Source organism: Patiria miniata, unplaced genomic scaffold (genome assembly GCF_015706575.1).
Source record: "Patiria miniata isolate m_02_andy unplaced genomic scaffold, ASM1570657v1 HiC_scaffold_7, whole genome shotgun sequence".
Lineage (NCBI taxonomy): Eukaryota > Metazoa > Echinodermata > Asteroidea > Valvatida > Asterinidae > Patiria > Patiria miniata.
The window spans coordinates 33682290-33698422 of NW_024037074.1; the positions used below are offsets into that span (position 1 = coordinate 33682290).

General features: G+C 39.5%; 1 protein-coding gene across 37 annotated transcripts in view; it reads right to left on the minus strand.

The window, feature by feature from the left end:
- Positions 1 to 15870, minus strand: part of LOC119746417 (semaphorin-6D-like) — a 60600-nt gene extending 44730 nt beyond the window's left edge. For 33 of the 37 annotated variants that reach the window (XM_038223368.1, XM_038223357.1, XM_038223377.1 and 30 more), the window contains exons 1-2: positions 14297 to 14465; positions 4086 to 4433 (exon numbers count right to left, since the gene is read on the minus strand). In XM_038223368.1, the coding sequence (XP_038079296.1) occupies positions 4086 to 4242 (157 nt within the window). In that variant the 5' untranslated portion in view covers positions 4243 to 4433; positions 14297 to 14465. Of the gene's footprint in view, positions 1 to 4085; positions 4434 to 14296; positions 14467 to 15782 lie in introns of those variants that run through there. The other 4 variants (XM_038223347.1, XM_038223378.1, XM_038223375.1 and 1 more) reach the window with 2 other exon arrangements.
- Positions 15871 to 16133: the final 263 nt, after the last annotated feature.

The window sequence follows — 16133 nt, forward strand, 5'->3', positions numbered from 1 at the left end:
TCCCCCTTTTCTTAAAATTGTGTGATTTATTGTAGTTCCCCACCATAATGTTGTCAACAAGTTGCGTGTGGTATGCCAAAGGAATGCGCTTGAACTTATTCCTGACAATGGCAGGGTTCAAAGGGCACAGCTGATAAGAGATTCATCCTCCATTGTTGGCCAGGTGTTATCAGTCTGTGTTGTGCATGACTCTAGAATTTGTGGCTGGACAAATTACAAAGGGCAGCGTCTGCATTTGTACAATGTACCGGTACATTGTACATGAATTTATGCACATTTTACCATGTACACAAGTTTACAGTGGTTAACCTAAGAATTAAAGGCAGAAAAGCTGTGTACGAAGTACGGTACACGCATGGTTACATGTATGGCTGGCAGTAACTGAACCCACATGTCTGGCACACACTATATGGTTACTCCATTGGCGCATGCATGCGTTATTGCGTCGATGGCAAAGTTGCATGTATTTTGGAAGCAACTTTTGTAACAGTTCAGAACTCGTTATACACATAAACTTAACTTCAAAACCAATGCGTTCATGAAATTTGTGCCAACTCAGATCTACACCTACATGTACATAACAGGCATATCAGAATGATTTACTGAGGGAGCTTATTGTTTGAGAATTTATCTTATTGATCAAATTGAAAAAAAAAATAATTGAGAGCCATTTATATTTTGAAGCTAATATCTTGTTTGTCCAGCTGACTAAAAGCACTACCCTGAACTTGAAGTCGGTAATTAGATTCAAGCATTTAGCATTTCAAAAGAGGAGAATTTGTTCTCAATTTGAGTAAACCGTGAGTCATAGACAGCTGTCACATGAAAAGATCAAACACATAAATGGCAAACATGAAAAGGTCATAAACATAAATGGCTAACACAACAAGGTCAGGGTTGGGTACATGTACATTTAGATTCAATTAGCATAATAAATACATTTTCTGTAGTAGGCCTACTGTTTGATTTTTTTTCAGTGGTCTATGGTATGAAGTATGAACTCCAAATTTGTAATTGCTGTCCTTCGTGGATGTGTAAGAACATGAGGACTGTTTGTAAAATGGATGACTTTCTGTCTATCACAAATATTTGTTATCTTGAGCAAATTTACATGGTGGTTATTACTAGGAAGTGGTTTTTGGTAGTCTCTAGTACCCCCCAGCAAATATTTGCACATTTTTGGAGCATTATTCTCAAATACTTTTTACTTATCTCATATCCTTGTGGTTTGTCACGACAGTCTGGTGGCAAAATCCACGCATAAATCATTCTTTACAATTCAAGTTCTTGATAAATCCCCCTCAGCTACAAAGAACATTTTTTTATAATTGACACTTGGCTTTTTTTATAATTGACACTTGGCTTTAAGGTAATATCACATTGTGTGTGGGTAACGTATAGATCACAAATAAAATTGTAAAATGGGGCCCAGCTAACAATGTACAAAACGTATATTGCGTAACTATATGTTCATTTTTTCCTTTTAACCCTAAACTCCCTGTTAAGTCTTAATAGTAGAAGACCATGTCCATCAAAATCTATCATTCACTCTGCTTCACAAAATGCATGCTTCAGGACTAAATTCATTGAAAACACTGGTGTGCTGGTAGATTTTGATGGCTCGGTACACATGGCTTATCTGCCCAAATCCCCCGAAATACCGGTACTCGGTAGGGGGATGGATTTTGATGGAGTTAGTATAAAATAGTAAGGTTAGGGCCAAGGTTTACACGGAACATCAACTTTAAAACAAGTATCGAATGAAAATGGACATTATCGCAGCTCCATCTCATGTACTGTACTACCAAGGAACAGCAAAGAAATTGTGGAATACATGTACGGTACTTCACTGTACAAAGGAACTGGAAGGTAGTCTAGCTGGTTGGGCGCTCTGTTTATTTAGTCTGCCAGTCACTTCAAAAACTCCTTGAGCATTCCACGAAATTATGATGAAATGTACCAGTCTGTGGTTATGATGAAATGTACCAGTCTGTGGTTAGGGCTGTCTGATATGTTTGTGCTTTTTAAACTTTAATTCCATGGCTTATCAATGAGTGAAATAATAGTTCTTTTGAGATTCAAGCATGGCAGCAAAATTGTGCTGAATCTTGTTATCAAAATATCACAGCCACAATGTTCAATGAGTATGCTTACGCTGCAGGAAAGCTTTAGAAAAATAAAAAATTTACAAAAAAATTATTTGTGTAAATCTTGTTGTATAAATGTACGACCATGATTTGGAGATTAAATGTGTTTGTCAGAAATTCAGTACAGGATTACCCAGACCTATAGCAAACAAGGGATTATTTTTGTGGTGTTTTGTACGTTTAGCCTTTAGCAAAAACATGCAGAGAGAGAGAAAGAGATTTGTTCAAGTGCAGAGGTCAATATATTTTAGCTCAGGTAATTGTGAAGTTATTTTTCAGCAAGTTAGAATAATATCAGATAGCAGCGGGGATTCCTTTGTGCGCGTTTAACGGATTGTACTCACACTTGCGATAAATTTGTTTTTCACAAATTCCAGGAGGCATGTTGCCCTTTTTTCACAACTTATTGGTCCCCCTACCACAATTTTCTACTGGGCGAGCCTGCTGTGTGACAGAAGTCTGATTGACGGCGATGTCCTGGCGTGCACAGGGAAGTAAACACCCTTTCAGAAGTTTTCAAGAAATCGTGAAAGCACATTCAAGCTTGAGAGGTTTATCACAATTTGTGCTCCTTTTCACAACATTTGAGCCTGGGCTCCACAAATATTACTGGCAGGGCTGCACCTTCTAAAATTATGCAAAATCATCCCCACAAACTTCCTGGTGGATTTGGGAGGGTTGGGTTAACTTAGAATTGTGAAGATATTTATGGAAATGTACTGTCTCCGGGTGATCACATCAAGAAAAATCCTGTAACTTGAACCTCCCTGTGAGTTCCTTATTTTATCAGAGTTCTCTACATCCGGCTCCGAAACAATTTTCAAACAATCCACGCTTGTATATATAAATAATACCCCAAGAAACTTCCCCTTCAAAAAATAAGATGGTAACATCCAATGGAAAAGGATCCTAGCAGGAAAATAAGTAGTGTAATCTTTGTTGCTTCTGTCTCAAGTGTCCAGAAAAATACTGTTCCTGTCGAAACACGATCATTGCCCCTTGTGCCATGAACATTGCGTACTCAAAATGGGGGAGAATCGTCTTCCAATGACCTTCCGCGGCCAGGAATTGTTCTCATTGTTTCCCCGCTTCTTTTATCGCAGACAGGTAAGTCTTATCAATGGAAGTGGAGATTAGAAGCCCTGAAACGTTATTGATCAGGGGAAGACGGGAGAGGAAGTAAGATAGAAAGTGGCATTGGGGGATTATCTTGCAGCGGGTCTGCTGCACTTTTTCTTTTGGACGACCCCACCAGGTGAACGTGCAGCTCTTCACAAGACCCAACACAAATGTAACACAACTCTCGAGTAAAATGAGACTTCACGTACGTGTACCTGAATTCTTTGGACCATCCAAAAGTTTCCAGTAACCTGGGAAATTTGAAAGGTAAAAATGTACACTGACTCAACACCTACATGTAATGGCCTTTTCACATCCTAGACAAATCTCAGGGTTGGCGCAGGGTTTCAAAGTTGAAAATATTCAACCCTGCGCCAATCCTTCGTCCACCCCTAGATTGATTTTGTCCCAGGTTGAACTCAAACCTGTTCAAGACAAGGGTTGAGATTTTCAACCCAGGCTGCAACCCTTGCCAGGGTTCAAAAAGAGTAGTAACCGAGCGCAATAAGCAGGGTTAAATGCGTGGTTGAAAAATTAAATACTCAACCCGGGGCGGCACTGGGTTTACCCAGGGTTGAGTTCAACCTGGGTTGAGAGGCTCTGGTGTGAAAAGGCCTTATGTTTGCTTAGAGTGAATTGTAGGGAAAAGGGAATCATACATATATCTCAGTTGACCAAAGTTAGGTTCCTCAGTTTTGTTTAGTCAGTCATGTACCCCAGTACGTAACCAACCCATGAATGCAAATCGAATCATCTCCGAGGTGTGTCATAGAACCTATATGACCATTAAAAACGAGGACAATGTGAAATGTGACTCACCTGCGTAATAACTTTCTGATGTTACAAACTTCGGGACTTGGTCCTGAAACATGCCTGACGTTGCTGTAATGACCGTTGCATAGCACACCAGGTATTCAAGCACTAAAATCACCCACGTCCTGTGAACAAGCCTCCTCCCTGGTAATAACTTCTCCATAGTTTTTCTTTTTATTGGCAAGTTTGTAGTTTTTTAAAAGTATAAAAATTTAAGGCAAAACAAATTTAGGATCCGATGTGGAAGCAGATGACGATTGGCGAATGCACAGATCAGATGTCGCAGACTGGATTGCCGAAGCTTTCCTCGGAACTCAGGATCAAGAAAGGGATCCGGTTTATCTTTGATGTTTTCTGCAGGGCAAAAGATTAAAAAAGGAGAAACAATTAGACTACACATGCATATAATAAGGTTACTAAATTATTTTTAACTCCGTCAGACCCATCAGAATAAACCAGCAGGTTTTGAAATTTAGAGGATTTGGGAGAATGGTAAAAAGGTAGTCAGGTGCCATTACTGTGCAATTTTCTTTAAATGGGTTTGTTGTGCCTCCAAAGTTAAAGTACAGAAAATGAGTACTTGACTCAAAGCATGATTATTTATATCATGTGATTAAAAAACGTTCTTTAGACAGTGTACACAGAAGAAAATCAGGAAGAACTGGAAATGTGGCCAGTATTTATAGCTGTCTACAAATATCTGCTACACATCTTCCCTCAATCCTCTATCCGGGCCAAAATTAAACTTCTCAAAACATTTGCGTAGAAATTCCTATAGGGAACTACATGTATCTCCAAGTTGAACGTCAAAGACTAGATTTTACAAGTCAAATGAACACGTATCTCAATAGCAAAATTCAGCAACAAGTTCAACAACATTTCAAAGACCCACTTCGAGTATACTCAGCTGACTTTGAAATATGACTTGATTTGTGATTTATGTTTTTAAACACAATGTAAAAGGCAATTAAAAATGGGAAGAAAAGAAAGTGGCACTAACGTGCGGGAGTATTGCGAAAGGGGACGGTGCATTTAACAAACTGTTTGAGATTGATTTCAAAAGACGGGGGCTTGTCACAGTGATGGAGGTCCGTGAATGACGGAATAAATGCATGACTGTATGTGTTCACTGGCTTGCAATGTTCAGAAAACTAATGCCGAGCAGCACGTCAATTTGTCATTCCAGTGACGTGAATTGAATCCCGCGAACTCATTATGCTCTAGTCAATGGGTTTGTGAAAAGGCCAGGCTTTAAAAACGCCCGAAGTATAAGTCATATTCAATGAGCAATGGTGCATGATTGAAACATGCACAGCGCTGTTCGTATTCAGTACTCCCTGCCAGCATATTTATTGCCAGCAAATAACACAGCTCTATGTACATGTACAATGCACACAGCTGCACACTAAGATCAAATAAAAATTTACACACTGGCACAAATGAAAACAATATGAAACCTACAATATATACAGTTACCAAAAGGCAAAACAAGCAACAGAAGGAAAAACCATAAAGATACTCATTGACCTGGGATTGTTCTCAATCATAAACATGATGTATTTTGCCTGGTACATTGTACATGTACAATAACTGTTGTCAGGAGTCAGGACACTTTTTTTTGTAACTACATGTACATGTACATGTACACTGTATAAGCCGTATAACTACGCACCGGTACATGTGTACCTGGACAGTCTGTTGATGGGATTTTCCAAACAAGTTCATAGCCATTGTCTAATTGTTCTTTAACCCTAACGTTCCCCAACCAGCCAAACTCCAACACCAGGAATTGTTGGGATCTGTGTAGGATGAGTACTGCACTAGTAAACTGACTGTGCTTTACATGGGATTAGGCACACCACAAATAAACAGAGTCCAACTGTTTATGTGCACAGTTTACCATGGTGTTGGGATTTGTATGGATGATGAAGATTCCTAGTAAACCACCCTAGGGAGTTAGGGTTAATTGCTATCAAAGGAAAAAGTGTGCACAAGTACATTGAATGGGTACTCGAAAAATGTCCATTTGCAGCCCACATATAACAAGCTACAACAAACCTCAGTCAGCTGTTTCAGTGTTTGATCGATAGACATGTACATTGTACATGTAGGTCTCATGCACAGAAAAAACTGCATTATTTCCCCTTGAAATCAATACACAACACATCAAATCCAGATTTAGCCTTGTCTGGCTGTAGTGTGTAACATGTGACTCATTTGAATATTGATGACACAGGGATCAGTCAGACAATTCCACACTTTTTCAGAGTCAAACAAAAGAAATCTGCTTCGATCCAGACACCTCTGCCCTGATCTCTAATTGATCAATGGATGACAACAGGATGGATTAAAATACCATAAATGAAATATCCAAAGGAAAATACACATGCCCCTCCCTTTAACAGTTTTTGTTGGTGATGCTGAATCCTTTAATCCATGATAATCCCCAATCCAGGATAAGTAAGTAGAGTTGGCGCTGCAGACTCTCACAGACATTAGCCACTCCCTACCACGATCCTTCTAATCCCCTCATGATCCTACTAACCCTCTGTGAGCCCGAGCCCTTCCCCACCCCCTGGGGGGATTTACTCTCATCACCTCTTTAATCCTGACCCATCTTTCAATCTTGCCACACATCCTTTAATCCTACTCTCAGCAGCTATTTTTTTTCTTTATTTTTAAGAATCCTGAGCTTATCCTCTCAGTGCATGAAGCAATCAATTAACACCAAGCTTCTGCTCCCAATTCCTAGATGTCCCACCCAATTTGTTTATCTCTGTTTTCATTTTGACAGTTTTTTTTCCCTCTGATCCCTCCTTCAGGGGTTTACTAAGTCGAAACTCTCAACTCTAGTAAACAAAATCCCCAGGGTAGAAATGTTCATACACTGTTTATGAACACAGGAGGTTGTAATGGCCATATATGCTGTCATAATACATGTACTTATCTCGAAAATTAAATGTTATCGAGACTTGAACTTCTTTATCCAAACCTTTTCTTGATACGTCTGATTTGAAATATACCCTGTCTTGAATGCAGCAAGAGTTTTCTGTAAGCTAAGAGAGCCAGCATGAAAATCTCGAGAGACTGGCATTCTAGGTTTTTATTCATTACTGTTCAAACTTCAACAAGTAGAGGCTCCGCTCCTCTGAGGCTAAAAATTCAAGTTCCTTTCTGCCCAATCTAAATTCCTATCTAGCATTCATGCACCGACGATGGAAAAAAAATATCCTCTGGCATTTCAGCGTGTTATAACAAAATCCATCACGGACCCAAAGACGAACCCTAACAGCTCTGCTTATGCTTCGCTAAATCCTGCGAAAATAAATCATCTTGCATACTTGACACTTGGCCAGAAAATGCGGAGCGGAATCCCAGTAAAAAAAAAAAAAAAGCAAGTTCTCCTTGCTAGAAGTAACACGAAAGCCCCACATTCAACAAATAGGCCCTACTTATGTATGACTATGGGCATCTTGACTTGCTGTTTATCACTATCATCAACGTGTGTACATGTTATGTATACCCTTTTATTAATTCTGCTTTATCTTTGCATTGTTTGTTCAACGCTGAACACTTCAGGGTAACCCGGTTTCATTTTGTTCCTCTTTCGGTTTGTAAAACGTGGGATTATTAACCCCTTTTACGCATTGATGTATTAATGTTCGGCTGTCCGAGAAGGCCGGATGTGGGCAATGTTCATGTGTAAACATCCAGCAATGTTATTCACTATCATAAATGTCAGCTCTCATTCGGGGTGTTTTGCTGTTTCCAATTTTAAAGTGTGAATTTTTCATTTTGATTTCTTGAGAAGGATACATATTCTTATCGTTCCCATTGTTCTAAACCAGGCGTGTAACCCTACACACTCAGGTACTGTGGAATGGTTCCCACAGGTACATGTAAGAAAACAAAAATGTAACACCAGTATTTACAACTTAGCGATTGGTTGTGGATTTGAATCCCATCCAAGCTTGTGAAATTTATTTTCGAACAAACTTTGTACAAAAATAACAGGATGACGACACAAAAATGCTATCAAATATTATGATCGACTGTAATGTTGCTAATCAAGAATTTATTAATTTATTCACAGTTGGATAAACAGAGAAAAACTGTCTTTTCTTGACCCCTTTCCAACTGACTCTTGAAAACTTGAAAACACATTTCATATAAATCACACACTGTTGACTAGCATGAAGTCACAATGATCATGGTGTCAGAAAAACACAGCATGTATTTGTGTCATGTGCCTTCTGGCTACCGCAGTACCAAGAAAGTGACGTACATGTACACATGGGAATAGGAATAGGTAGGAGTGACTCTACACACATAAAATGTATGCGGATCATTTACTCTCTCCATTTGACGTTGATCGTGTGGACATGTACGTCAACACAACCCACACAAAATTCATCAACTTGTGTATTGCTTAATACGCAGTAGTTTTCAAGCATCAAATTGATCAATTTTCACAAGAGGTTGCTTCCATGAAGCATGTGTGGGAAGGAAATGCTCAGACTTTGGAGTACCACTTCCTGTGAGTTTGTTTTTTTTCACACCAAACTGTAAATGCTATTTGATCAGCTTACAAGCTGAAACCAAAGTAAAGAGAGAAAGCTGTTATTGCCCTGTGTTTGGGCAAGGTGTAAATGAACCCCCCAGAGGACAATGGACCCACAGGTGTCTTGGATAAACAGTCTCCATAACAATGGGCTCTAATTGCTGCTTGCTGAAGGTCAGACACTGCTTTTGTTGGAAGGTCATAGGTACCAGACTTGAGCAAGAATCTGATAAATCATGTGCACATGTGAAAATGCTGTCATTTCCCAATCTGATAAATCATGTGCACATGTGAAAATGCAGTCATTTCCTAAACCTCACCTTCATTTTGGGTTTGGCTTCATGCGCTTCAGATTAATTGGGGAGCTTGTTTGTCCAAAAAATAAGTAAAGAACATACCCTTAAACTTTGGTCTAATATGTGTTAATGTTCCTTCAGCAGAACTAGTGGAAAGTTAGGGGTGTAAGGAGACCAACTTTGGCAAAACCCCTTACACTCAGTTGAAGTTTAATTCTCTGTAGAAGACCCCAGGGTCTAGAGAGTCTGACATGAGAAATGAGGGTCCACACTTTACACGCTGGCTAACCGGTTAACATTCCATGAGTTTGATTTTTGTTGAAGGTGTTAATGTTGCGCAGATCATGAATTAATAACTCAATCAATATCCAGTTGTTCAGTAAAACTCAACTGTGACTTGATGTATTTACACATCTGGTCAGCCTAGGTGATTTTCCAATAATTGTTTTCCAACTTTAATAGTGAAGTGTCATTTTGAAAATGGTAAATGTGTCACTTTTCATCTTCTTCATTGGCTGGCAGGATGGTCAGATGTAATTAAATTTTTAAGTTTGCGTGTACAGTACATGTACGTGCAAACTTTAATTCAAACCAGGCTTAAGGCCTTACACTTCTAATTTCAACAATATCAATTCAATGGCGCAACTTGGTTTCTTCTTGCAATATTAAAAAAAGTCCCTTGAACTGACCCTGTCAAAACACAAAGCGACCGATGCAGGAAACGAACTCCCGCAGGTTCACACGAATCTGACCGCCAATTCTCCATCACGAATTCAATGGTCAGGATGGTATCACTGAACAAAAAAACTTCATGGCTGTTGATAAAAGTGACCTCCTGGACCAGTTTGTACAAGGGCAACAGGACCAGTCTGCATCCAGTAATAACATGGAGGAATAATGACCATAAGCCCAGCGTGACCTTTGGATCCCACTGACCACAAGGCTGGCCAAAAAAAAAAAAGTCCCAAAGAGGTCTAGACCGCTGGGTAACTAAAGCTAGCTGCTGACAGACATTGGAATGGGCAAACAGGAATAATTGATGGTGTGCCAACAAACTCCTTTTTTTTCTGAACTTGATGAAGCTTTGGTTGGTCTCTATGGAAACCTCATAAAATAGTGGGATTTGAGTTTACTTTTTTTTGGCCTGAATGAAATGGGAACTCAGACACTCAAGCTTGTCAAATTTTCTGATCTAGGTTTTTTATGTAGATTTTATTGTTATCAATCAGTCCCTGTGTGGATTTTTTTTGGAGGATTTGTGACTTAGTTTTTTGTCCTTATGCTTATCAATCAACGGAAAAAAAATTATGGATAGCCTGGGCACTGCCTTCTGTGACAAAACAGCAGGTACGGCTGTCTGGTGTGATAATATATCATCCAGTTAACCTGATGCAAACCTTAGCCAAGCGTGACAGAGTGTCGTTGGGTGAATTGGCTCTTTACAAATGTCACACCGAAATAAAATACATGATGTGTGCACGTGCACGTATTGTACCATAAAGTTCAAATGCAGTTGCAGAATTTTCTAGGAAAATTATTGAATTTCGACATGAATTTGATGAATCCCATTTCAATGTAATAAAAACTGTCCCTTTGTGGATTATTCAAATTTGACAAAAAAAATTGGGGAAAAGGTGACACATACATGTACATATGGATACATATCGAATTTCGAAAGCCCAACATTTATATGTTCATGTACTTGGCTTGCTCAAGTCAAAGATGTATATCATAAGGTATCTTTCTATACATGTACGGTATGTAGGGAACAGAAGCAAAATTATATATATGCATACATGTACACGAAGTATTATTCTCGGCAATTATGAATAAGTGGAGGAAATAATACTTGTAATTCCAGGCCGCATTATGAGACCACATCTGTGTGGGAGATGTTGATGGGGATTGGTTTCCTGCCTCTCTCAGGGGGGCATGCCTCAATTCCAACAGGGTTTCCTGTGGGAGGCCCAACCATGCTGATGGCCCAGTCTAAACCCTGCTGGGATGCTGGGTCTGTTGGTTTCAGTGGTAGATGACTGATGCAGAATTAGGAAGAGTCTGGTTGAAGCAACAACTGCCGGCTGGAGAGCATGCTGATTAATCGGGCTGAGATTTAAAAGCACTCATTACTCTAGTTTTTTTTCTTCATTTTGACTCACAAATTAAATGGCAATATGTACAATGTATCTATGCACATTCACACCAATTTGAGAAAAAGTTCACTTCAAAAATATTGGCTTAATTGATAACCAACTGAACACAGAAAAGTAATTGGAAAAGTTCACATCACAAGATGTCTTATGAACCAATTCACATGTCGGATCAATGGGAACTGCATTGCAGCGATTGTGTCATGCTGTATGAACAAAACAAAAGGTTTCTGACCATTCTGTTGGTTTCTAACCATTTTGTTTTCCTGTTCAAATCTAAATTTAGGACATGGAAACAATCAATGTAAATTCCCCTCAACCTTTCCAGTAAATTATACTGACTTGCAAAACACGTTGTTAAGGGTAATACGTCTGCATTTGTTCACTTGTAAAAATGTTTTCCCCCTGAAAGAACCTCCACATTTACGACTGTCACAACACTGCACGTATCCTTGAGTGAAACACAGGCACATTGTGACGCACGTCTACTGATGCATGGATAGTACTTCACTATAGATTTGGTTCCCTGTGATTTATGGAGCTATAAACCTCACGCTGACGAAATTCAAAGGTTTGTGTTTCACTTTTAAACTATGAGGAAATACATTCGGAAATTGGATTTTTTGAGTTGTACAGTGCCGTTCTCACATCGTTCCTATCTGCAACTTCACAGGCCATTTCCAAAGCTTGTCAGTTGTCGGTTCACCCAATCTGCCGTTGATGGCGATCTGCGGGGTCAGGTTTTCTTGTTGGCTCAATTCCCTCACCAACTCACTGCTTCTCTTGGGGATAGAGTTTGGCCAACAATGAATCTCTTGGGGATAGAGTTTGGCCAACAATGAATTTTTTAATTCGCTGAATTTTTCTACAGTGAAGCCAATTTTCTCATTGTTTTTATAACAGGCTTACATGTGTACGTTTTTCCGAAGGTGTTTTTTCTTGTTAAATTTGTAAACCAAACCTGTTGAGCCTTGAGGTCAGTTCAACAATGCTTGCTTAATCCTGTGATCCTCTTTTATGATCTTCGTAATCTTTCGATTATACATGTACGTGTACCAAGCAAGTCCTACGAAATGTACTGGCACTCACATGTACATGTACCATCATAGAGCAGCTTCATGTAGGCTCTATGATGAAGGCCTATGTATCAAACTTTATCAAGGTCGTAATAAATTTTTCATCAGGAAAATAAATTCCACAATGGATTTAAACCAAAAAAAATTAAACAGAATCCGATGGGAACAAGGCAACATGGGCACTTGAGCTACAAATGATCTTGGAGAAAAGTGTACCACTTCTCATGTACATTTCTTGACATGTACAAACAGAATAAAACTTTTGCGCTTAAAACTTTTTAATGTTAAAAGGCTTCAGAGTCTGTATGCAGAGTTGTATGGATGATTCATGCATCATATTCCGGCAATCCCTGGTTTAAAAAGGATTAAGTGTTTTGTAACCTGTCTACTCCGCACACTCCAGACGATCACTTGAATTTGCTAGAAGTTCCTGCCAAGCACCGACTGTCAGTGTAACAACTGGCGACACATGGCAATGGACAAACCAGCTCCGCAGTCCCATCCTTCCCGGACGGCGCCACTGCCAGTTAAACTCCGCTTCAAAACAAAACGAAGGAAGGACCGATGGATCTGTTTTGCCAAGTGAAAAACCATTCCAACTTTTCATCAGGCACATGACAGTAACAAAAGGCAGCATTCTCCATCTTAGCAGTGACAATGCCTTGAACCTTGTTCCCGCACCTGGCTTGGGCTGTTTCCAAGCGGAGACCCCAACTCTTTCTGACGCAGCGACAACAGCTGTTTAGGCCTCTGGTGATCCTGGAAAAGTAAGGCTATGGGCAGAAGAGTCCCCGAGTCTTAAAAAAAAACAGTCTCCTCGTAATAAATTTGCCCAAATGTGACTGGATTAATTTCTTCCTGGGGACTCTTGAGGATTGCCTACTTTTAAAGGGGGATTCAGGGAGTTCATGTTAACAATAAATGGGAAAAGACTGACCAATCAAATACTGGACAGCAAGTAAGACACACTATTAATAACATTGTGTTTCTTACAAAGCGCACTTATCCACCATTAACGGTGCTCAAGCTGCTATTTGTTCCTACTCGTTTGGCAAATGAAACAATCCAAAGAAAATTTTAAGTCCGAGTACATGTACTTGTACTTACACTTGTTGACATATGTAGTGTGACACTGCTATCACATATGTGTACTCACTATATGCTGCACACTGCTCAAATAGGTTTGGAGGTGCATCAGGTAAAGTGTAAATCCACACTCAATACATCACATTTACATTGTATTTTGTACACAAACTAAACAGTCAGAATCCGGGACTACATGCAGGAAAAACTGTGCGTGTGCTTCGGACTCTTCCGGGTTCCAAAATTTGGCCCCACGCCTGTCTTTACCATTAGCTGATGGCTGATTCCATAATTCAATGAATTCAACAATCGGCACACGTACACGCTTCCTTCCTGGAACAACCAACCCTATCCACGCGAACCATGCTGGACAAGCTGTACATGTACCGGTAGGTCACCCACGAACACAGAGTGGAACACCAGTCACCCACAGGTAAACATTCTCTACAACACGTGGTCTCTAAATCATGTATCTTCCACAATGTGTGCAAGCTGAGACACTCGCGCGCGGGAGATTTCAACACATATAACTTGTGTTTTCCCAATCAAAATTTCAACCAACACGACAAATTTTTCATAAGTTTAACCTTTACGTTAGACAGAATCAACTGGCAAGATTTGCAAACCGTAAAGGTAAACTCACTTACCATACCATGCTTTAATACTACTATTTATTTTACTAGTCATGCTAGTGTAGTGTTTCCAGTTCACATTAAAGATGGTTTTTATATTTCCAGTTTACAGAATAATTATGAGGTTATCTGAATCCTATTTACCCAAAACATTTCAGATCAGCTAATCCACACTTGAAGTTAAAGGGATGCTTCACTAATTTATGTACTATGTACATGTACATACAACTGTAGAGCTTCACTCACGCGACACACACCAGCATGACCAGAGCTAACCATGACGTAGTACAAATCCAATGCACTTTACACAAGCATTACTAACTGCAGCATTCTAACCTTTCAATTACTAGCCTGCACTAATTATCATCATTGATTGGCTAAAATTGAACCATTTAAACACCATCACCCAGCCAACTCACCTTATTGCTTTTAAGAATATAGTCCCCCAGTAATATTCCAGTATAAATCCAAGGAAAACTACGGGATGTAAATGTTAAAATTCCATCAGTTACAGACGACCAAGGCACTGGTTCCACTAGACTACAACAAGCTTGGCTGTTTCGAAAGCAAACCTTTGGCAAGCCATGTATACACAGCCCATTCACTCATCACATCTGTACACATCACCAACACAATTGGGCTGATCCATTGTGGACAGCAGGGGTATTGTACATTTTGTTTAAAGCAAATGCAACAGTTTATGGGCGGGTCTTAAAACAGCAGGCACAGTAAACAGCACCCAAATAACAGTCATAAACAGTGATACCTTGGATAAAATTTACAAACGCATATTAGTAAATTAACACTTAAAAACACTGCCATCGTTTTGGAATAAATATAATTCCTCCCCTTTTGGAGCACAGTCAGTCTCAACGGGCCAACTTGTAAGCTGATTATCATGCAAATTTTAACATAACAACACACAGGGTCATTCTGATCTCTTTACAGTTGGGAGGCCATTGTGAGGCAAAGTCCCATTTGAATTGGGGGTTCGAATGATTCAATGGGCGTTGCATGCCATGTTTGTGGCAAGGGTTGCAGAGGTGTTTAGGGGTGAGGTGCTGGCTCATGCGTGGCACGGGCGCCTCGTACCAAAGTTCGGCCCACTGGATTTTGAGATATTATAAAGGTTGCACTCTGTCGGTGATATAAAAACAAGGTGTGCAACAGGTACAGTGATGACTGTTTCTGACTTCAACACTTAAAACGTACAGTATGCAGACAAAATTTGGATGGAAACTTACAACTTCTAGACTACTAATAGTACTTACATGCCTGTATTCTATCCGTAGCCAAATACTTAGCACCTACATCAGTAACATGTACATCTTCAGTGGAATGAATGAGGTTATTTATTCTTTCACAGTTAAAAAGTTAGTTTCACAATTTAACCTGAACTCCTGAGGAGACAGTACAAGTAGCACAGCAGTACATGTACATAACTGAGAAATATAACGCTAGGCAGGAAATCAAGATTTAAATACATGTAAAAAATATCTAAATATAAATTATGTATGTTGAAAACGGGGAAAAATTGCTGTTTTTCCCCAGTTTTTTTTTATACAGAACATGTCATTGGATCAGTGAAACGAAAACTATCGTCTGGATGTGAACATATGTACAGTAGTATCTTGAATAACAAAAAAAGGGGGGCAGCAATGAATTCCCACAAGGAAATACAGACAGATTCAATGCATATCACGCATTTTGAACTTAAAATAGGCACTTCAGTGGGGTGTCGAATTACAGGAATCAAAACCTCAACACGCGCACACGCGGAACCAAGTTAAATTATATTCAGTGGTTCCTACAAACTTCTAAATTTTAAAGGAAAAAAATCTCCATTGACGTGTTTTCAAAAGTTTTCCCCTTAAAAAACCCCAGTGGTCATCATGTGTAACCTACCTATTGTTATGCAGCAACAATGGGTACATATGCAAATCGATGGTTATAAAAAGGCTGTGCATGCTCCAGTGAAGACAGGATAATTGTGCTTCCACATGTATCTTGCTGGTGAGGACAGACAGGCCCTAGCCACAATGATTTGCACCAAGAACGGTTGCCAGTGGTCTGTAGAGAGGTGTGGGCTAGCTACTTCTGCTTTTATTCTGTCCAAGTAAAAGTGACTTTGCCAAAAAAATAACTGATAATACCAATCATGATATTGCAGTACACCAAGGCTATCAGCACCAGTTATGCAATATCCTTCCATACAGTGCACTGACTTTTACTTCACGACATTTTTAAAGTTACAGT